Raw genomic sequence first — 23,149 nt, 5'->3', positions numbered from 1 at the left:
GGAAGGTGTGTGGGAAATAATAGAATATATATAGTATATTCATCAAACACAATACATTATTGAACTAATGATGAGAATAACTAGGTGTAGTAATTGGAATTATGGCTTGTTTCTTGTTTTATAAGCTTTCAGAAGGGGATTCCAGCAGTGTTGTGCATGAACTAGTTCAAAAGAACTAGTTAATTTTTCTATGAACTTTGAACTGAACGTAACACATTTTTAACTAAAGAACTTGAACTAGTTCAGATTTTGTGACATTCTGAATTGATGCTTAGGTCCAGATGACATGTTTATTGAATAGAGTTACTTAGTTGTGATGAATGAAACAGGTGTACAAATAATATCCACAACAATCTGAGATTATAGTGATGGGCAGCAGGTAATGGAGAGGATTCATTTTAAAAGATAAGCACAGAATACTCACTCCCAGTTTTTCTTCGGTTTCTAAAAAAAAAACTGTTAATGAACTGAACATGAACTAGTTCAAAACTGAATTGGTGAACTATGAACGTGAATTTATTCATTTTCTTTTGTATGAACTGAACTTTGAACTAGTTCATGTGAAGTGTGAACTTGCACAACACTGGATTCCAGTACGGGCATTTCTACACGGTGCTGATTTTAATCGTTTACAGAACCTTTTTTTCATCTAAGTAATACTTCTGGTGGAAATGGAATTTCAAATTCATTTCAATTCAGTTAAAATGAATAGTGTGGACAATAAACAAAAAACCAAAGAGTAGATAGAACCTTCTGGGGCCTACCCATGAGACCCGCTGACCTGAGACTCCATCAAAGCCCCAAAAATCAACCATCAAATATGAAAAATAAATCCCCTATTGCAATAATATTTATTTGTCAATCTCCAATTATACATTTTCAATGACATTCTTTTCATGATAATAATCTATAATTACTGATATATTACTGTCATATTCACACAATAAATGATGAAACCATAAGGTGTAAGTTATCGACTCCCGATTATTGGAGTGAACAGCCCACAGCACGTTACCAACCATCATGTTGTATGGCCCATTGCAGCAACTTCAAACTCACAGAAATATGATATTAAACCAAATCTGCCCTGAACTTTGGCACTTTTTTAATGATGATATCCAGATAAATTCAATTATTCTGAGCCATTCTATCAATTGTTGTTTTTGTTAAGTCAGCATTAACTCTTTTTTAAATAATAGGAAATGCCTCAGAGACTCATTATAGACTTAGGAATCTATTTGGGTAAAATAAATAAAAAAATAATCATTACAATCATACTTTATGGGTGAACATTCTCAAAGATAAAATGATGTCACAGCTATACAAAACAAGGACAGGCACGGTTAAATCTGTTGGATTGAGGGTAAAATGAAGGATTAAAAATAAAATAAATCTGGTACCCACAGGCACAGAACACTGAATGGATACTTTTAGAGCATTTAGAGAGTATACAAACTCTAATCCATAAAACATCAGACGCATTGAGAAGGGCCAGATGAACAACGACACAGAAAGCCTGTCCTAAGAAACAAACACTATATTATTCACATTATATTACTGTGTTCCAGGTCGTACCAGTGTTGTCTGGAGGCCTCCAGCCTCATCAGAGGTGGATGATTGGGTTCCACCTCAGTGCTCTGAAGCACTTCATCACAGCTGCACTGCTGCAGCAGGACGGTGTGAACCCGGGGGACAACAGAGAATCAATCAAATCAGGATCTGATCCATATAGCACACCTACAGCAATGATATTCTGCTCATTACTGGCTACGGTTGTTCTTGCCCCTGCCTTGTTCCTGATGGTTAAACCTCCGTGTCCATGGGTGCATCTCTTCTTGTGTGTGAGCCACGATGTGTTACTGTATGCAGTCCATCACGTGTATCTGCAGCGTGTCCATGTCCGGGGCCTGGTACTGGCACTTAGGACAGCGATAGTCTGGCAGCTCCTCCGCCCCAGGGCCGGCCCCGGGGCCCGCGCCCACTTGTGGGAGGCCCTGGCTGCGGAAGGACTGGGGCGGTGGAGCGGTGTTGAAGGCTGAGCCGGGGAGCGCCGCGCCCCAGGGAGAGGAAGAGCCATAAGGAGAGAGGAGAGAGCTGTGGGTTAGCTTCAACATGGTCGGATCCATACGGATATCAGGAGGCTTTAAGATAATTTGAGCTTGGTGACATAAGCAAAGTTCAGAGACTGACATTTCTTTATGCAAAGTGATTTTATCATTTTGAAATCATGTTTCACTGCACACAGAGAAAACTGAAGAAGTTATCATTAACTATTTGGATATTATGTCCAAGCAGGAAAAGACATTGAAACTAAAAAATGCACTCAGTCAACTAGTGGATGAGGTTTTGACGCCTGGTCGTGTCTGCTGCACCTTGTGGTGCTAGGTTTGTGGGCCGCTGGACTCTGAAGTCATCCAGGTGTCTCTGCTGCATCTCCTCAATGCGAGCGCTGAAAGAAGAGAGGACCACGTGTTACTGTTACAATACCCCCACCGGGCCTTACACCTCACCATCAACCAAAGTCAATGAACACGAGGGAAAGCACCGGGGCGGCACAAGCTCTGGAGGTACAGCGGGTTGACTGGCAACCAGAAGGTTGCGGGTTCGATCCCCGGCTCCTCCTAAAGGAGTGTGGAGGTGTCCCTAAGCGAGACGCCTCTCCCTGACTGCTCCTGACCTGCTGGCTGTCGCCCTGATGGGGTGGACTCCGCCGTCGGTGTGTGAATGGTTGTAAGTCGCTCTGGATAAAAGCATCAGCAAAATGTCCTACAGGGTAATGTACCTACAGGTGGGTTGGTCCTACAGGGTAATGTACCTACAGGTGGGTCGGTCCTACGTGGTAATGTACCTACAGGTGGGTCGGTCCTACAGGGTAATGTACCTACAGGTGGGTTGGTCCTACAGGGTAATGTACCTACAGGTGGGTTGGTCCTACGTGGTAATGTACCTACAGGTGGGTCGGTCCTACAGGGTAATGTACCTACAGGTGGGTTGGTCCTACAGGGTAATGTACCTACAGGTGGGTTGGTCCTACAGGGTAATGTACCTACAGGTGGGTTGGTCCTACAGGGTAATGTACCTACAGGTGGGTTGGTCCTACAGGGTAATGTACCTACAGGTGGGTTGGTCCTACAGGGTAATGTACCTACAGGTGGGTTGGTCCTACAGGGTAATGTACCTACAGGTGGGTTGGTCCTACAGGGTAATGTACCTACAGGTGGGTTGGTCCTACAGGGTAATGTGCCTAAAGGTACCTAAAGGTTGGTCCTAAGTGCTGCTCTCTCACCGGGAGGCTCCCTCCTGTTTGAGCCGGTCGAGCTCCGCCAGGGCCTGGGTCAGCTGGTCCTGCAGCTCCTCCTTCCTCTGGTTCAGCTTCTCCCGCGCCTCGCGCTCCGCCAGGAAGTCTGCTTTGTAGATCTCAGCCTGGAGAGGAGCGCACAGGAGGAGGAGCACAGGAGGAGGAGCACAGGAGGAGGAGCACAGGAGGAGGAGCACAGGAGGAGGAGCACAGGAGGAGGAGCACAGGAGGAGGAGCACAGGAGGAGGAGCACAGGAGGAGGAGAGGACAGGACGAGGAGCACAGGAGGAGGAGCACAGGAGGAGGAGAGGACAGGAGGAGGAGCACAGGAGGAGGAGAGGACAGGAGGAGGAGCACAGGAGGAGGAGCACAGGAGGAGGAGCACAGGAGGAGAGGACAGGAGGAGAGGACAGGAGGAGGAGCACAGGAGGAGGAGCACAGGAGGAGGAGCACAGGAGGAGGAGAGGACAGGAGGAGGAGCACAGGAGGAGGAGAGGACAGGAGGAGGAGCACAGGAGGAGGAGCACAGGAGGAGGAGCACAGGAGGAGGAGCACAGGAGGAGGAGCACAGGAGGAGGAGAGGACAGGAGGAGGAGCACAGGAGGAGGAGAGGACAGGAGGAGGAGCACAGGAGGAGGAGCACAGGAGGAGGAGCACAGGAGGAGGAGCACAGGAGGAGGAGGACAGGAGGAGGAGCACAGGAGGAGGAGAGGACAGGAGGAGGAGCACAGGAGGAGGAGCACAGGAGGAGGAGCACAGGAGGAGGAGCACAGGAGGAGGAGAGGACAGGAGGAGGAGCACAGGAGGAGGAGAGGACAGGAGGAGGAGCACAGGAGGAGAGGACAGGAGGAGGAGCACAGGAGGAGGAGCACAGGAGGAGGAGAGGACAGGAGGAGGAGAGGACAGGAGGAGGAGAGGACAGGAGGAGGAGCACAGGAGGAGGAGAGGACAGGAGGAGGAGAGGACAGGAGGAGGAGCACAGGAGGAGGAGAGGACAGGAGGAGGAGGAGCACACAGAGAGGAGAGCAGGGGTCAGAGGAGGGGATCTGAGAGGCATCACCCATCACATTCAAAAGGATTCGGAGCCCATGTCTTGTTCTTCTGTGACAATAATGTGACAACATTTGATTGGAGCATTTAATCATTTATTACACATGAGAATTGTTTTTGGGCTCAATAAACTGGATTATTTTTAACACAAAAGGACAATACCAAAAAGGTATCTTGTGATCTCCTATCATATTAAATGTAGGGTTAGTTTTTAGGAGAAAGGCATTTGGTTAATGATCCACCAATTCAAATTGGTCAATCTTGTCCTAGAATGGTCAAGCTCATGAATAAGACCTACGCTTGTAGACTGCAGCTTGACTCAATCTACCATTGTACATTGTACCTGAGTTAGTTTGCAATGTGAGAAGGTGGCTGTGCCCATTACATAATGTATGATCATTGACACTACGAGGTGATTTATTCACTCAAATGACTGCACTTAATGGACCATAGAGTCTGGTGGTGAACCCACCGCAGCCGTCTATCCTGGCTTCACGAGGACATCCATTTCATGTTGATTTCAGTTGATTTGCAACTCAAAGCACTTCTGGAGAGGTGTGTTTTAATCAGGGACTTTAAGCTGGAGGTGGATTCAGCATAAAGGACAGTCAGGACCGGTGACGGCTATAACTCGAAGAGGCCATAGTTTAGCCTTAGTGTACATCAAAATCAGGGAAGGAAGGCTGGAGGCTGGCTAGGCCAAAACCTTATTTGTAAATATAAGAGGCAAATGAAACAGAAAGTCTGAAAAATGGCCTTCCATAAGGTAGTGTTCCGGCACCTCTCCAATACAACATCTACACAAGCCACCAGCCACGAGACAGCCGCATCCATCAACTCATTACACAGAGGATCTTTTTAAAACCTCATTGAAGCTGATAAAGTTTGGACTGATTCCCTCTGAAAGCTTACCACATAGTTATACTCTTGAACATAACTTGTGACGTGCAAAGCCCTTAAGATAGCATGATACAGCATAGACCTACCACAGCAAACACAGTCTTCACAGGGGTATCTTTGGATAGGAGTTTAACATAGACATGGTCTGCTCTCAACAGAAGGGCGCAGAATAGGGAAATGGGTAAACCCCAGTGGCCCGACCAGAGGTGTTCTTTTAACTCCGTCTTCCCCACAGGTACTCCCTCCTTAGTTCCTGATTGGGTGACCTGAGAGTATCAGAAGGTCTGATTGCCATGCGCTGCACGTTGAACATTTCCAGCTAGTTGGAACGTTGGGGGGTTGTTCTGTGTACCTTTCCTTTGTGTTTCTTCCCGGGGGGGGGGGGGACATCGTTGTACATCTCCCACACATTGATCACTTTGCTCTAGAGACACTCAGCTGTGGATGCCCCCATGTTTTGAATTTCAGGCTAGTCAGGGTCTGCTTCTTTTCTTTCTTGGGAGCTCATCTTTAATAGTCGTTTTGTTAAGTTGCTCTTAATAAATGTGTTTACTTGCCGGTGTGTCTCTTCAATGCAATGCTCTATGGCTTAAATAACCCCATTTAAACTTAGTTACACGTTTGCATTGAAAGGGACTGAGTTATCAACTTTTCCAGTTTTTATGTGTGCAAAATGCTTTTCAGAGCGAGAGAAGCGCTTTTTGACCAACAATGTGTTTATGACCCTAACACGTGAATTGTGCTCAAAACCAAATGTTATTAACTACTGAAACCACTTAAAGGTAACAGGAGGTGTACTCTGCTACACACCCTGGGACTCAAATGGGTGATAAAAACATAAAAATACATCTTCTGAATGTCAAATATCTTTCTTACTTAAAATAAATGACCTTTACCCTGCATAGGTTGCTATTGAGTTTTTTTTTTATCTTGCACCATACAGGGCTATGCCACTGTTGTAAAACATGCTGAACTAGTGTGGAACTCCGCCTTCTTCAGCCGCTCAACGACGGCCAGCAAACCTGTTCCATGACGCCTTGCGTCATGCAGGACTTCAGTATTTTAATGCCATATTCTGCTCCAAAACCAAAACAAAACTTCATAATCTATTTGCAAGATGTCTTTGTATTTGTATGATGTACTACCAAACACATTTTGATTGCAATAGATGACTTGCTTGACGAGTGCTGGCTCAGTAAAGTAGCCGATACGTTGACCCTAACCCCTACGACCGTCTAAACAGAACTACACACTCTTCACTCCAGCGCCATCTAACGGATTGGATCAGGAAGTGTTTCTGAAGCCAACAGATCCGCCACAGAGTGAAAAGGCAAGAGTCAAGTTGAGACTTCAGGCCTGTGTGCGGAACTGTAAAGGAGGCATTTGTCACACTTCCAAAATAATGGTTGGCAATGGTTGCCAACCACCAACAGTCTTAAGCCAACAGTCTTAAGCCTTGAATTCAATAGTTTGATCATTCTTTTTGAAGCATGGGGGGGGGGGGGGGGGGGGGGTGGAACAGGGAAAGGAATGACTCATCTTCTAATAGTGCTGGACTAGGCTTTAAACGTGTTTGTCTCTCTGAGGGTCTCATTGTATCAAACAGGACTAGGCTTTAAACGTGTGTTTGTCTCTCTGAGGGTCTCACATTAGTGGTCTCACAGTAGTGAACCGTGACTCTCTGCCCTCTTCCCCGTCGCTCACTGTGTCCTCTATTAAGGACGGAGAACCCGGGTGTTCCAATAACCTGATGCTGGTAGACAAGAAGCAATGAGCCAAGGTTCTAGTTGTCCTGTGGTCACACTACTGCACTACTTTTCATTGTGAACTGTGAGGTGTAATTGTGGTAAAAGTGGAATTTGTATTAATGTTAATTGTACAAGAGAACTAGATTTGATACTTCTTAATTTGAACTTTTATTCATTTTTTTATACAAGTAGTTATTCTCTGTAGCCTAAACTGTATTATAAGGTGGAACCTTTTAGTATAATGTTTAATAGTGCACTTTGTTGTTCATCAGTCCACTCCTTGCCTAAATCTATTTGCTATAATATTTGTTTCATGACTTTCATAAGACTGAGTTAAACATGAACATATGGAAGAGTGAATGCATGCAGATGAGTGTGTGAATGTGCAGCCAAACCTGAGCAGTGAGCACGGGGACGGTCTCCAGGGTGTAGCGCTGCTGCTCCACCTCCTCCTTCAGCTTGTCTATCAGGTCCTGTTTGAGGGCCAGGGCCCGCTCGGCCTCCTCCAGCCTGCTGCACATGTCCTCCCCCTGAGAGAGAGACACACTGTAGAGGCTGTCTGTCCCCCTGAGAGAGAGACACACTGTAGAGACAGGGCTGTCTGTCCCCCTGAGAGAGAGACACACTGTAGAGACAGGGCTGTCTGTCCCCCTGAGAGAGAGACAGACAGGGCTGTCTGTCCCCCTGAGAGAGAGACACACTGTAGAGACAGGGCTGTCTGTCCCCCTGAGAGAGAGACAGACAGGGCTGTCTGTCCCCCTGAGAGAGAGACAGACAGGGCTGTCTGTCCCCCTGAGAGAGAGACACACTGTAGAGACAGGGCTGTCTGTCCCCCTGAGAGAGAGACAGACAGGGCTGTCTGTCCCCCTGAGAGAGAGACACCACTGTAGAGACAGGGCTGTATGTCCCCCTGAGAGAGAGACAGACAGGGCTGTCTGTCCCCCTGAGAGAGAGACACACCGCAAAGACAAGGCTGTCTGTCCCCCTGAGAGAGAGACAGACAGGGCTGTCTGTCCCCCTGAGAGAGAGACAGACAGGGCTGTCTGTCCCCCAGAGAGAGAGACACACTGTAGAGACAGGGCTGTCTGTCCCCCAGAGAGAGAGACACACTGTAGAGACAGGGCTGTCTGTCCCCCTGAGAGAGAGACACCACTGTAGAGACAGGGCTGTCTGTCTGTCTCTGTGGAAATTCCATTGACAGGGTACAGATAACAGCACAGACTGCAGTCTCTCACACACACACACACACACACACACGCACACACATTACCTCATTCTTCAACTTAGAATCGTAGTCCCTGAACAGACACGTGTAGGCATGTTTCAGTTGAGTCAGTTTTTTCCTGAAAAATAAGTAAGAGAAATTCAATCAATAACAATAAAACAAAACACATACAACAAGTGTGTTGGAGTGTGTGTGTGTGTGTGTGTGTGTGTGTGTGTGTGTGTGTGTGTGTGTGTGTGTGTGTGTGTGTGTGTACCTCTCCTCTATGACCGTGTGGCGCTCGGTCTTCAGGGCGTTCTCCAGGCTCTGTGTCTGCAGCAGCAGCTTGTCCACGGCCACGTTGTGCTGCTTCTTCTGCTGCTCCAGCTCTCGCTCAGAGCCCTGCAGCGCCTCCATCTTCACACACAGCCTGGTCGCGCACACACACACACACACACACACACACACACACACACACACACACACACACACACACACACACACACACACACACACACACACACACACACACACACACACACACACACACACACACACACACACACACAGCAATTACGGAAAGAACAAGAAAACAAAAAGACAAGTAAGCACAAGTGATATTATTACATATGTGAAACACTACGAAGCTGACTTAGGATTCGATTGGTCAATCCAGGTGTTCTGCTTTAGGTTCAATGCGCATTCACATAAAAGGGGCGTTTATCGCATCACTTTACACAAAATGGATAGAGCAAGAGCAGTCTATTTCACTCAAGAGGAACAGATAATGAACCCATAATGAATCATAATGAATCATAATGAACTCCTATGAGGAGTTCAAAAATCAGATAACAGCTAGGGGCAACACAGTTGCAGTGGCTAGGGAGGCATGCTGGCAAAAAACAGCCGATGTGTAAATTTGTAAGTGAAAAGATTCTGCATATAGTCTATAAAATAACTATGCCAAATGTGGAATTGTTCGCCGTTAATCCCAAAGAGTGATGATGATTTCAAAATACAAAAGCAACGTCCAACCTGCTTTATTCTATAATTTAGGAAATTCACTTTAAATACACCCTATGTAAGAAATGTATCGCATGTTTTCTACCACTGAGAGGTTGCGGCGGTGGCGTAGTGGATTACTATAAGACCTGAACGCCAGCGACCGGGGTTCAAATCTCACCTGTCCATCATCATGCCTTTTACCCCCATAGATGTGGTGCCAGCACGGCCTTGAGAACATGGGTTCAAGTTCGAAATAAGCACAAAAATATAATTCCATAACCTTTAGTGATTAAGTATTACCTATGACATAAGAAAAGGGACTGTGTAAGCTACACATAAATGCGCATCACTCGGGAGATGAACTCTGCACACAGAAATTCAAGAGTGACGCGCTACCCCCACTCTCACGGAGACACACTGGCTGTGCAGTAAGCATTGTGTACATAAGGTCCAACAAGGACGATCAAACAGCAAATACCCTGATGAGAACCTGTATCTCTCATAAAGAATATTCTCAGGCAATGCCAAGATCTGTCCCGAGAGACCCTCTGTCTCCGGAGAGACCCCTGTACGATACGGGCTCCGAGGTCCACGGGAAAACCCACAATGGTGACGCCATCGTCAAAGGAGGGGCGAGGAAGCTGCGCTTAGCTTAGCTGAAAACCTGCTCCCGACCAGGTTTGGTTGACAGCATAAGTCACCATGGTGATACAGCGACACTAAAACAGAGCGACTTTCGTGTCCCAGCTAACCCAGGCTTTGAGCGCAACATACCTCGCTAACCCACTAACCGAGGTTCGTAGTGCACACTGGATTTGGCAGTATGACTGTTTGTCAAAATATCTTCACAAATATTTTTTTCTCATTGGAATGTTGAACAATTAATGAATCGGTCACAGGACACACACAAAGAGCCTTTCACGTTCCTACACAGCCTATGTACGCACACACACAACACACAGAGCCCAGCGCCCCCCTAACGCACACACACAGAGACCAGACCTACTTGTCATTGAGGACCTTGCGGTCGTTATCGCTCTTCTCCAGCGCGCTCTGCCTCTCGTTGAGCTCCCCCAGCAGCGAGGTGGCCTGGGCCTTCAGCGCCTCACAGTCCTTCACCAGCTGTCAACCAACGGGAATCATTAGAACCTCCTCGCTCTGTACGTTAGCATGGAAGCCCGTTTGAGCCCATATTAAATAAATAAGTATAGCTCTGAAATTAATCAATTAGGCAATCAATGTATACATATATATATAAATGAATCAATATATTGAAATATATAAATCTGTTTTTATTTTAAAAAGGACATTTTTTCCAAAAGGACTACCGTTATAGATTTCAGGGGACTTTCATTTCATTATGCCACCTTTGTTTATTTAATGCCACATTTATTTCATAATGCCACATTTCCATCTGGTATATTCAAATGGCAGCAACAGCATTGAATCACTGAACACGCATGAAGCTGCAGCAGGTGTGATGGGTGGGGGATGCTTCTTACACAGGGCCTAGGACAGGACGTTATGGAGACACCATGCTAGATCACTTCTTACACAGGGCCTAGGACAGGACGTTATGGAGACACCATGCTAGATCACTTCTTACACAGGGCCTAGGACAGGACGTTATGGAGACACCATGCTAGATCACTTCTTACACAGGGCCTAGGACTGGACGGTGGAGACACCATGCTAGATCACTTCTTACACAGGGCCTAGGACAGGACGTTATGGAGACACCATGCTAGATCACTTCTTACACAGGGCCTAGGACAGGACGGTGGAGACACCATGCTAGATCACTTCTTACACAGGGCCTAGGACAGGACGTTATGGAGACACCATGCTAGATCACTTCTTACACAGGGCCTAGGACAGGACGTTATGGAGACACCATGCTAGATCACTTCTTACACAGGGCCTAGGACAGGACGTTATGGAGACACCATGCTAGATCACTTCTTACACAGGGCCTAGGACAGGACGGTGGAGACACCATGCTAGATCAAACTGATCTCATCATACTATTCTGTCCTGTGTTCAAGCCTTTTTAGAAATACCTACTCGGGTGGAAAATATGGGAGAAAATAACTGAGGTTTAAAGGAAGTATAAGTAATATGTTGGGTCAACTAAGGGCCTTATTGCAATGGGATTCCACGTGTCTTTATGCCACCTCCCTCTGAGAGGAGCTCCTTATCTCATGTTTACATCAGAGCCAGTCCTAGGGAGACCACTGAAGCTCTGGGGCCGTATTCACAAAGAATCTTAGGGCTAAAAGTAGGTCATAAGTGGCGAATTTAGGAGTAACTCCTAAAAATAATGGGCGTGTCAGTCCTAAATTTAGGACTCCTATTTTATTTTACTAAGAGCAATTCACAAAGTATTTTAGGCCTAAAAGTAGCACCTAAGTCTAGGAGAGCTTAAAAGTCCTCGAGAGGACTCCTAACTCAGTAAGACCTATTCACAAAGAATATGTAAATGGCTGCAACGTGACCAAATGCTTTGGAGACAATGGAGGACGGCAAATTGATAAGGAGATATGCAAAATCGTGAGGGTATCAAACTTGTGGTTGAATTAGTGAATAACACTCCGATATTTAGCAACAGGGAAAATGCAACTTTGCAATGTCGACGATTTAGGAATATCGCAACCATCAGTGACGGTTAACACACAGGGGCAATGTTACAAATGTACCTTTAATCATCCTTAATTATTTAATATATAAATATAAATAAATCACTTAAACCATAATTATTTGTCTCATGTATTAATAGTAATACAACACTTTAATCATCATTATTTATTTCAAATAAAAATAAATGGTTTGAAGTAAAAAAATAATAGGCCTATAACTACTCTTACTTATGATTACTATCTAATCATTTATTGTAAGATAATTTATTGTATTGAGTTTATAATCAGCTCAGTAAGGAGTCGGACCAGTTGGGCTTTCGCTTGCGTTTCACGTTGTCTTCTCCTTCATTCAACATGATAGGAGGACTTGAACTGGGCTGATATTTAAAGTGTTTAGTGGCGTAGCCACGGGTGTACATGGGTGTGCCTGGGACACCCAAGCATGGTCCTGGCACACCTAAATATTTTCAGAATTAATTCATTACAACGATTTCTTTCAATTTAAAGCAAAATGTGACAGAGAGCGCGGTGAGCGGTGCACTAGGACCGCGTAGTGACCGGTCTAGGTCCAAGCATTCGCTACCACAGAAGCGGGGCTGCGAAGGAAACCCCCCTATTGGATTTTGCGATTCTATCCATACATTTCATTCCCCCATGTACAGCGTGGAGTGATTTAGTGGAGAGCCAGGGCTGCTTTCAGGATGGTCTGGGGCAGCCGCCAGAGGATTCCTGATGATGGACCATGGTTTGAGTGAAAGTGGTTCAATCAACATTTGTCATTTAGTTTTATTTTGTTCATTCATCTCGTCGTATAAGGTCTCGAAAAACCAGCCTAATTGAATCAGTGCTCCGGTTATTGCAGCACGTATCGATCGCTCCGGACCCTGGCTTCCACTGGACACTTGCAGCAGTTATTCTAACAGCGTTCCGGTAAATCACTGTGAACTTGAGGCCACCCAAACTCTCACAGGCGCACCTTAATTACAATCTCTGGCTACGCCCAAACTTTAAGTGCTGGAAATATGCTAATTGGATAATAGTTTGCAGGGTGCTTTTAATTACTTCCTTGATAATGCAATTTACGTATTTTTATTGTTTGCTTTGGCTCTCTTTTTAACGTGCATACAACGTCATTATTGTGGTATGCACAAACTTGTCATCGTGCGTGTATTCATTTGTAGCCTAGGCTATTTCCTTATTTTTCGTTGATTTAGTGAGCTCGTTTGTGGGAAGTTGCGAATGAGTTTGACGGAGACCGCCGGCACTCAACAGCCAATCACCGTACTGACCGCTTCAAAATTTGTGCACGAGAATCGACGTAAGGGGGCGTTACTCTTAGTTCACTCTTAGTGATTTATCCTTAGTATCAGTAGGTCTCAGCGGCTTTGTGAATTACTTTTAAGAAAAAACTCCTACATAAAAACTTTTAGCGCGAGTTAGGAGCACTCCTAGCAGTAAGATAAAAAGCTTTGTGAATACGGCCCCTGATCTCTATATTCAATGACCTCATTCCATTTCTCAATTCACTGATATGTGGAGGTTAACTAAGTATTGTCACAATTAAAGTTAAACGTTGTATTAATGTATTCATCACAAGGTTAAAGGAGCCATTATCTGGTCCATCGAGGCCTACATGCTGAGGGACATTCACCTGTCACTCATTCATACCATTTGACCTAGAGATTAACCCTGGTTATTTACCTGACTCTATAGTGGCCCCTACAAAGCCAGTATACCTGTCTCAACCTGAGAGGACTTCACCACGTCCAAAGGGAGAGGAGCCCCCTGCGGTCTTTCTCTCACGTTACTCACACTAACTAAGAGGTTAAAGTTAACTCATACTACAGTTAGAGTCAAACACTGCCTGCTTCATCAATGGATTCGTTACTCACACTGACTAAGAGGTTAAAGTTAACTCATACTACAGTTAGAGTCAAACACTGCCTGGATTCGTGGATTCGTTACTCACACTGACTAAGAAGTTAAAGTTAACTCATACTACAGTTAGAGTCAAACACTGCCTGCTTCATCAATGGATTCGTTACTCACACTGACTAAGAGGTTAAAGTTAACTCATACTACAGTTAGAGTCAAACACTGCCTGCTTCATCAATGGATTCGTTACTCACACTGACTAAGAGGTTAAAGTTAACTCATAATACAGTTAGAGTCAAACACTGCCTGGATTTGTGGATTCGTTACTCACACTGACTAAGAGGTTAAAGTTAACTCATAATACAGTTAGAGTCAAACACTGCCTGGATTTGTGGATTCGTTACTCACACTGACTAAGAAGTTAAAGTTAATGTAGAGCATACAGCCCCCAGTGCCTTTCAGGTGTGAAAGCCACTCAAGTAGGAGCACAGTCCTGACCATACACACCTGGGCACAGTCCTTCTCCTTCTGCTCCAGGAGGACTTCGGTGCGGTCCCGCTGGGCAGAGCTCTTCTGGAGGGAGTCCAGCTTCTCCTTCAGCTCCCGATACCTGCACAGAGACAACAGGCTCACACTGCCGCTCACACTGCACAGAGACAACAGGCTCACACTGCCGCTCACACTGCACAGAGACAACAGGCTCACACTGCCGCTCACACTGCACAGAGACAACAGGCTCACACTGCCGCTCACACTGCACAGAGACAACAGGCTCACACTGCCTCAGCAGAACACAGGGACATAGAGCCTGGAGGACGTCAACGTATAGAGAACTGTGTGGACTGGGAGCCGTTTCACTTCAAAACAATGTGGCTGGTGAAGAGGACATTGTTGTAATAAAGTGTCTACAGTATATATAATGTATACAGGATAGGTAACGTATAAAAGGACCTCTTCAATGACCTCTACAGGGCCCGTGTCCACAGAGCAGGTTTTTGTGGTAGGAATGCAGCAGCATGGCGCTTGGATGAAGTGCTGTACACTGAGGGGGGAGAGTGAGGCTGTGATGGGCTCTGGGTCCATAGCAGCCATGTTGGTATCACAACTACTGTCATTCTGAACTAACATACATACTGTACAATAACATAACAGCCATGTTGGTATCACAACTACTGTTATTCTGAACACTGGCTGACAGACACTGGACACACACTGGACAGACACTGGACACACACTGGACAGACACTGGACAGACACTGGACACACACTGGACACACACTGGACAGACACTGGACAGACACTGGCTGAAATGTCTAGCCCGAGGTTCACGGAGCAGCCTCCCAAAGAAGATGAAATGCTCTGAGAAGACACTCAGTAGTAGTACAGTACTTTTTATTATTGGGTCTGCATTAAACCAATTAGACCCATTAGGGTCTGCATTAAACCAATTAGACCCATTAGGGTCTGCATTAAACCAATTAGGGTCTGCATTAAACCAATTAGGGTCTGCATTAAACCAATTAGGGTCTGCATTAGACTGCATTAGACCCATTAGGGTCTGCATTAGACTGCATTAGACTGCATTAGACTGCATTAGACTGCATTAGACCCATTAGGGTCTGCATTAGGGTCTGCATTAGACTGCATTAGACCCATTAGGGTCTGCATTAGGGTCTGCATTAGACTGCATTAGACTGCATTAGACTGCATTAGACTGCATTAGGGTCTGCATTAGGGTCTGCATTAGACTGCATTAGACTGCATTAGACTGCAGGGTCTGCATTAGACTGCATTAGACCCATTAGGGTCTGCATTAGACTGCATTAGACTGCATTAGACTGCATTAGACCCATTAGGGTCTGCATTAGACTGCATTAGACTGCATTAGACTGCATTAGACCCATTAGGGTCTGCATTAGACTGCATTAGACTGCATTAGACTGCATTAGCCCCATTAGGGTCTGCATTAGACTGCATTAGACTGCATTAGCCCCATTAGGGTCTGCATTAGACTGCATTAGACTGCATTAGACTGCAGGGTCTGCATTAGACCCATTAGGGTCTGCATTAGGGTCTGCATTAGACTGCATTAGACTGCATTAGGGTCTGCATTAGACTGCATTAGGGTCTGCATTAGACTGTATTAGACTGCATTAGCCCCATTAGGGTCTGCATTAGACTGCATTAGACTGCATTAGACTGCATTAGACTGCATTAGACTGTATTAGACTGCATTAGCCCCATTAGGGTCTGCATTAGACTGCATTAGACTGCATTAGACTGCATTAGCCCCATTAGGGTCTGCATTAGACTGCATTAGACTGCATTAGCCCCATTAGGGTCTGCATTAGACTGCATTAGACTGCATTAGACTGCAGGGTCTGCATTAGACCCATTAGGGTCTGCATTAGGGTCTGCATTAGACTGCATTAGACTGCATTAGGGTCTGCATTAGACTGCATTAGGGTCTGCATTAGACTGCATTAGACTGCATTAGGGTCTGCATTAGACTGCATTAGACTGCATTAGACTGCATTAGACTGCATTAGACCCATTAGGGTCTGCATTAGACTGCATTAGACTGCATTAGGGTCTGCATTAGGGTCTGCATTAGACTGCATTAGACTGCATTAGACTGCATTAGACTGCAGGGTCTGCATTAGACTGCATTAGACTGCATTAGGGTCTGCATTAGGGTCTGCATTAGACTGCATTAGACTGCATTAGGGTCTGCATTAGGGTCTGCATTAGACTGCATTAGACTGCATTAGACTGCATTAGACTGCATTAGACTGCATTAGACTGCATTAGACCCATTAGGGTCTGCATTAGACTGCATTAGGGTCTGCATTAGACTGCATTAGACCCATTAGGGTCTGCATTAGACTGCATTAGACTGCATTAGACTGCATTAGACTGCATTAGACCCATTAGGGTCTGCATTAGACTGCATTAGACTGCATTAGACTGCATTAGACTGCATTAGACTGCATTAGACTGCATTAGACTGCATTAGACCCATTCGGGCCCAAACCTAAATCCTGGTGGACATTCTCTGTGGAAAGAATTTTAATCTGTTTCAGGTTCAGAGGCACCACAATAAAAACAATAAATAACCCTAAGCTCCAGAATAAGAGCACACCAGTATGATGTCATTACATGACGAACACAACTGATGAGAATAAATAGATAAAGACTAAGAACTCATCACACAGAAACAACCAACATCAAAATGAAATAAATTAAATTCACATCACGTTAAAATACACATGCAGGTAGTACCGGAAGCAACAGGTTTAGGCAGAATGAAAGCAAAGGAGGCATGAAGCAAAAGACAGGAAGCCACAGAGAGCCGAGGCTCACCTGCCCTGCGTGGCCTGGAGCTGCTCTGTGAGTTTAGCCAGGCTAGAGCTGAGAAGAGAAGACAGCAGGCAGAGGGTAGTAAGGTAGAGGGTCCAGAGGTCATAGGTCAGAGGTCTGCATGCTTCACTTAAACATGCTTCATTTCCTTTGTCTTGTTTTACTCTGAACTTCTTCCTCTGGTAATTCACTCTCCTATGTTAGGTTTCGACTTTATAAAGTAACATTGGGGAGGGGCCCAAAGCGCTTAGCATGTGCTGGGAAAACAGCTGAATACACGTGGCTTTGAACCACGTGACAACAACGGCCCCTGGTGAATAAACTAGGACACACACTCCCGCTCACGGGTTGGGTGAGCATGCGGCATGTTGTCACAGTTAATTAATGTTTCTTAGTGTTATCGCCCATATCTGGCCTGCCTTATTACTGGGGCCGTAGCGTAACCCACAGGTCACCGTGTACACTGCCTGATAGTCAAGCACTTCATGAATAAAACACATCAGCAGAGAGCAATCAATGGCAGCTAGTGTAAACCAACAGCGACAGACAGACGCTTAGATCGCGTTAGTGCAGTTAGTCAACACAGTCCCAGCCATCAGGAAGAGGTCCTACCTGTCAGAAGAATGCTGAGCCTCAGAGCGGTGGTGCGACGCCTCCTCAGTCACACAGCCCGTCTACCAAACAAAAAGCTCCATGAACCACTGACTACAGGTCCACTGTTTAGATGTGCATTAGAAGCAAAGGCCCATTGAAGATGCATGTAGACCTTTATTGTGTTCACTGGTAATGTAGGCAAGAAAACTATTGTATAATGTGAAAGAGAAAGGCAACTCAATAGTTACATTCTGAAGTAATAAGCAGAAATGTTTTATTAATCATGAAACCATGTTTGATGAATAAACCAATCATTACTTTCATTCAGCAAAGCGGTCCAGATATTCTGGTCCAGACTTCCAGAGGGATGGATCTGGACCGGGGCTGTAATACCTGTGCCTGAGCCAGTTTGGCTCTCAGCTGATCCCGGTCCTTCTCTGACTCCTCTTTCTCTCTCTCCAGCTCCTCGTTCCTCCTCCTCAGCTCCCTCATGCCGCTCTCCAACTTCTCTTTGTGGCTCTTGAGCAGGTTCAGGAACTCGTTTCCTCCTTCAGTGTTCTGTGGAGAACAAAGATGTTGTATGGATTGGAGCTGTAGGCTGACACCGGTGACACTCGGCCTGCAGCCAGGCCAAGTCCTGACTAAGACATTTACATTTAGGCCATTTAGCAGACGCTTTTATCCAAAGCGACTTACAATAAGTAAATTTGTCATAATAAGTGAAACAATATATTGCCGTCGGTGACAGTAAAGACGTTCATAGAACCAAGTGCAAGTACTAACAATCGCCAGGCTAACCCCATTCCCTGTATACAGCAGTGATAGCTAGGCAGAGAGGAACATGTAGTGTGGAATGCTGCACAGGCACACAGATGTTGATTGGTCGGAAACAAGAATACATATCAATGATTCAAACAAAGAGGATCGGTTAGAATCATGGGTAGAAGTTCAAAGAAATGATTGTATTGATCTAAAACAGCAAGGGCAGCGGAGGAGGTGGCGCAGTGTGATCAGCTGTGAGAGAGAACCAGCAGCGTGGAGCCAATGACCAACAGATTGGTACAAAGTGCACACAGCACAAGGCGGGCTCACCTGGCCAGGCTCCACAGACCACACCCCCTCCCCAGCCTCTGAAGCAGAGCCTGGGGAGGAGCGGAGGCCACTACTCATGGAGCTATTCAAACTTGCACCATCCTAGACACACAAACACACCCGTCACATGAAATGAATGCATCAAACCAACACAAGGCTCAGTCAGGTCACTCCCCCTCATTCCCTAGAGCAGACAGCTCTAGTGAGTCTAACCAGGCTGGCGCGTGGCGCGCGTTGTGATAGTGGGTCTAATGGTGTGTGTGTTGTGATAGTGGGTCTAATGGTGTGTGTGTTGTGATAGTGGGTCTAATGGTGTGTGTGTTGTGATAGTGGGTCTAATGGTGTGTGTGTTGTGATAGTGGGTCTAATGGTGTGTGTGTTGTGATAGTGGTCTTACCATGGTGTGTGTGTTGTGATAGTGGTCTTACCATGGTGTGTGTGTTGTGATAGTGGTCTTACCATGGTGTGTGTGTTGTGATAGTGGTCTTACCATGGTGTGTGTGTTGTGATAGTCTTACCAGGCTGCCTGGGGGCATGGTCTGTGTGTTGTGGTTCACCTCCTCCGCCGGCTTCCTTCCTCGCTGATCTAAAGTCTGAGACACACAGTAGACATTAATGAAGGTCTGATTCTGACCAGAGAGGAGCATGGAGTAACATCTGTTTGCTGTGGACCTGCTATAGTATATTAGGTTAGGATCTAAAACCAGATTATTGAAACAGGGCTTACCCTTTTCATTCATCATGATTTGTTTTTCAGCAGTGAAAAACTGCAGTCTAAAAATAGTAACTTCTCAAAAGGTATACAATGGAATTAATTTGGCTAATACTAAAATCAATGTCACATACGTCCTCAGTATTTTAAGAGATTGTTATTGAACAAAAACAGTCTTTAACAATGCTACAACGTCTGTAATTGTAGCATCATAAAAACACTGGTATACCTGTTTTCAAACCATTCATTTGTGTCGTTGACCTTTCTCTTTGTATGGCCCACAACCTGCCATCTCAACGGGCTAGACGGGACTGCCACGCACCAACCCCGACCCACCTGTGGTCCCTCCAGGGGTCCGTTCCTCTCTTCAGTCTGACAGCAGCTGGAGCTCTGGCCGGAGGAGCTGTGTCCATTCACCAGCCCATGCAGCGAGTGGTTCTCCTGGGCCAGCCTCTCCACCAGAGCCCTCGCCTCCTGGAAGCGGCAGCTCAGGAACTCCCTCTCTTCCCGGGTCTTCCGCTGCCAGCCCTCCATCTCCTCGCAGCGCTGCCGCAGGGCCAGGTTGCTGCAGCGGAGAGCCTCTGGACGCAGCAGGACAGAGGGCGGACAAGAGGAGGAGACGTCAATAAAAAACAGGTGAAAGAGGACGTTTGGCCGGTCAGAACAACAGCCTCTGGAGACAAAGATGGGCATTTAGTATTAGAACCGAAGGAGCTGCGTACCTCTCAGCTGCTGGTTGTCTCCCAGCAGCCTGGTCACCACTTCATTAGCGGCCAGCTCTGGTGGAACCCGGAGGCCACCGCTGCTCTCCTCGCCCGCCATGTCCCAGTGCATGGAACCGTCTGGCTGGGGCTGCACCATTCCTTACACACACACACACACACACACACACACACACACACACACACACACACACACACAGTCTTAGTGTCACCTGACAATCCATCCACATGTGTGAAAGCAGCATGAGCAGTTACTTTCACTTTCATTCTCTACTATCAAATCACATGCCAAGGTGCCAACCTTACCATCATTTTCCCTAACGTTGAATGCGCTGAAACGACCCCCCCAACCCCCAACCCTACTTCTAATAAGCCCCCAAAGGGGATAGGGTTAGGGCGTTGGTAGCACATAAACAAACACACCAGAGTGATATGAACATTACATTACGTCACCTTCAAATACCACGAGGAGGACCATCTCAAATAAGACATCCGACACAACAGAAGCCTGAATAACGAGGTGATTGGCTCTGATTCGATCAGGTTGACCGTGGATTAGAAGATGATTAACATCCATCGACCATGTGACGTCAAACAGTAGAATGCCAGTCAGTAGAAAACATTGTTTACAAATGCCAGGCGTTCATACACACGAAACGCTTACCTTTGAATTCAGCAGACTAACCCAAGACCAGATTGACCTCACAAAGAAGCCGCCGTTGAATACAGGACGTGTGTGTATGTGCTCTGTGTGTGGCTATGTCGGCGTTAGCCAGGTAGCGTGTGTTAGCTGGGTGTTTATCGCAGCAGCTAGCAGGCTAACTCCCCTCTGAAGACACGAGACCCGCGGGCCGGAGACGCATCGCGGGACCGCCGACCCGTGTTACGTATCGCAGAGCGCGCCCGTTGTGCTAATACACCGCCGAGTCGATGGGCTTCATGAGGTCAGCTGTCAGGATAAAGTAGTCGGAGTTGTTGTTAGCTTCAGGAATTCCCCTTCCTCCTTCCGCAGAAGAGCGGTGACGTCATGGCACTGAAGCGGTGACGTCAGGCTGTTCCGCCAGTCTGGACTATCGCGCTACCCAGGGGTCTGCGCATGCGCATGCTGACAATATTGATCCGTGGTGTTGTACTTCACCACGGATCAATATTGTCGGCATAAGCATGCGACTTCACACCATTAAAGTGGTGTAGAATACACATACTGTACCCTGACATCTCCAATAAAGACGTTGTGTGTGTTCTGCCCATGTCTGCTCCCTCGGAGTCTATCGGAGCATGTCAACAAGTGCTACCTTGTGTTTGGTAGCGTATTTGATCTGTAGACAAGTTGCCTCTATCAATGCTCCCACTAGAGAATAACGTTATTTTACGCCACTACTCACTACATGTACACTGCAAGAATACGGGGAGCATATTTTGACTGTATTATAACGTCTATATGTATTATAACGTATATATATATATATATATATATACGTTATAATACATATATAGGCCTTGTGACAGTGGCAATTCGCCCTGAACTTCCTTTAGAAGGTGTGGACATGATTCTGGGTAATGATTTGGCTGGTGGGGAGGTGTTCCCTACGTCCATTGTTGTAAACAACCCAGTTGGCTCTAGGTGTGTTAACCAAGGTGATCAGTTATCTCAGATGCCAAAAGTGTTTCCTGCTTGTGTTGTAACTCGTGCTCAGTCAAGTAAGGTTGAGGAGGTGGTAGACCTTTCAGATACGTTTATTGTTCCTTGTGAAGAAACTGTCGAGACTGTGTCTGCTGGTCCCTCTGCCACTTCTGAGTCAACTGTAGCTAGGCAGTCCACTGATTCCATTGTAGGTGAGACTCTTGAGGTTACATTGTTCCATCCTGTCACCTTGACTGATGAGTCTGAGACTCAGTTAAAGGTTGGCAGGGAGCAGCTGATAGAGGCTCAGAAGGCCGATCCTTCCTTGGCTAAGATTGAAGCAGCAGCATTGCCTAAAGATGAGATTGGTGCCTCTCGAGTGGCTTACTACTGGGAAGATGGTATTCTCATGCGTAAGTAGGCTCCTTTAGCTGATGACAGTGGGTGTAATACTGTATATCAGATTGTTGTCCCTGCTGGTTACCGTGCACAGATATTGAGCTTAGTATATATATGTATATGTATATATACATATACATATATATATATATATGTGTTATATATATATATATATATATATATATATATATATATATATATATATATATATATATATATATAGACGTTATAATACAGAGTTGAGCCAACATAAGCTTCTAGTCTAGTTCTAGCAGGGAACTCAGTGATAGCTGTTATTTTGGCATCCACTGGCCACACTTGACCCTGACCAACCTTTTTGCCAAGATAAGTGATGGTGGCCTTGGCAAACTCACATTTTGCCAGATTCAGTGTAAGGGAAGCATCTTGCAAACACTGAAACACAAAAGACAAGGTTTCCACATGGGACTACCAGTCAGCAGAATAGACCACATCATCAAGGTAGACCTCACAATTTGCTACACTAGACAACACCCTTTGCATAAGGTGCTGAAAGGTGGCAGGGGCATTACGCATACCAAATGCCACGACTGTATATTGCATAACATGCAATGGGGCTTCAAACCAAGCCAGTCCTTCACTACCACCTTGGCTTTGAGGGAACGCAGTGGTATTGCCTCAGGGTATCGAGTTGTAGCACACATTAAAGTCAGGAGATACTGGTGACCAGATTTTGACTTGGGTAACGGGCCAACACAGTCAATGATGAATCTCTCAAATGGCTCCCCCATCACAGGGATAGGATGAAGTGGAGCCTGTGGAATCACTTGGTTTGGTTTCCCAACCAACTGACATGTATGACATGAGTGGCAGTGTCTTGAAACATCTCTTTTTAAACCAGGCCAGAAGAAATGTTTCAATATACGATAGTAAGTTTTAGCTATCCCTAGA

The 23,149-nt window shown here is 45.9% G+C and overlaps 1 protein-coding gene across 5 annotated transcripts; it reads right to left on the bottom strand.

Annotated features, from left to right (window-relative positions):
- Positions 1–205: 205 nt before the first annotated feature.
- LOC311359944 (NF-kappa-B essential modulator-like) lies at positions 206–21,210 on the bottom strand. 5 transcript variants are annotated; one of them, XM_084480001.1, is made up of 16 exons: positions 20,861–21,210; positions 20,197–20,337; positions 19,811–20,055; positions 19,281–19,355; positions 18,763–18,864; positions 18,064–18,228; positions 17,689–17,750; positions 17,080–17,127; positions 14,224–14,326; positions 10,212–10,327; positions 8,478–8,630; positions 8,267–8,339; positions 7,392–7,526; positions 3,287–3,423; positions 2,373–2,449; positions 206–2,035 (listed from the first exon to the last, which is right to left on the bottom strand). In XM_084480001.1, the coding sequence occupies exons 2-16, from the start codon at positions 20,333–20,335 to the stop codon at positions 1,857–1,859; spliced, it is 1,809 nt and encodes a 602-aa protein (XP_084336127.1). In that variant the 5' UTR covers positions 20,336–20,337; positions 20,861–21,210; the 3' UTR covers positions 206–1,856. The 5 variants fall into 5 exon arrangements, with proteins under 5 accessions (XP_084336127.1, XP_084336129.1, XP_084336128.1 ...); XM_084480003.1 differs by having other exon boundaries at positions 20,197–20,326; XM_084480002.1 differs by lacking the exon at positions 20,861–21,210 and adding an exon at positions 20,503–20,710.
- Positions 21,211–23,149: the final 1,939 nt, after the last annotated feature.

The sequence above is a fragment of the Micromesistius poutassou genome (genome assembly GCF_964030765.1).
Source record: "Micromesistius poutassou genome assembly, chromosome: 15".
In the NCBI taxonomy this organism is placed as follows: domain Eukaryota; kingdom Metazoa; phylum Chordata; class Actinopteri; order Gadiformes; family Gadidae; genus Micromesistius; species Micromesistius poutassou.
Note: the sequence above shows the minus strand (reverse complement) of the source record. Positions and strands in the feature narration are given on the sequence as shown.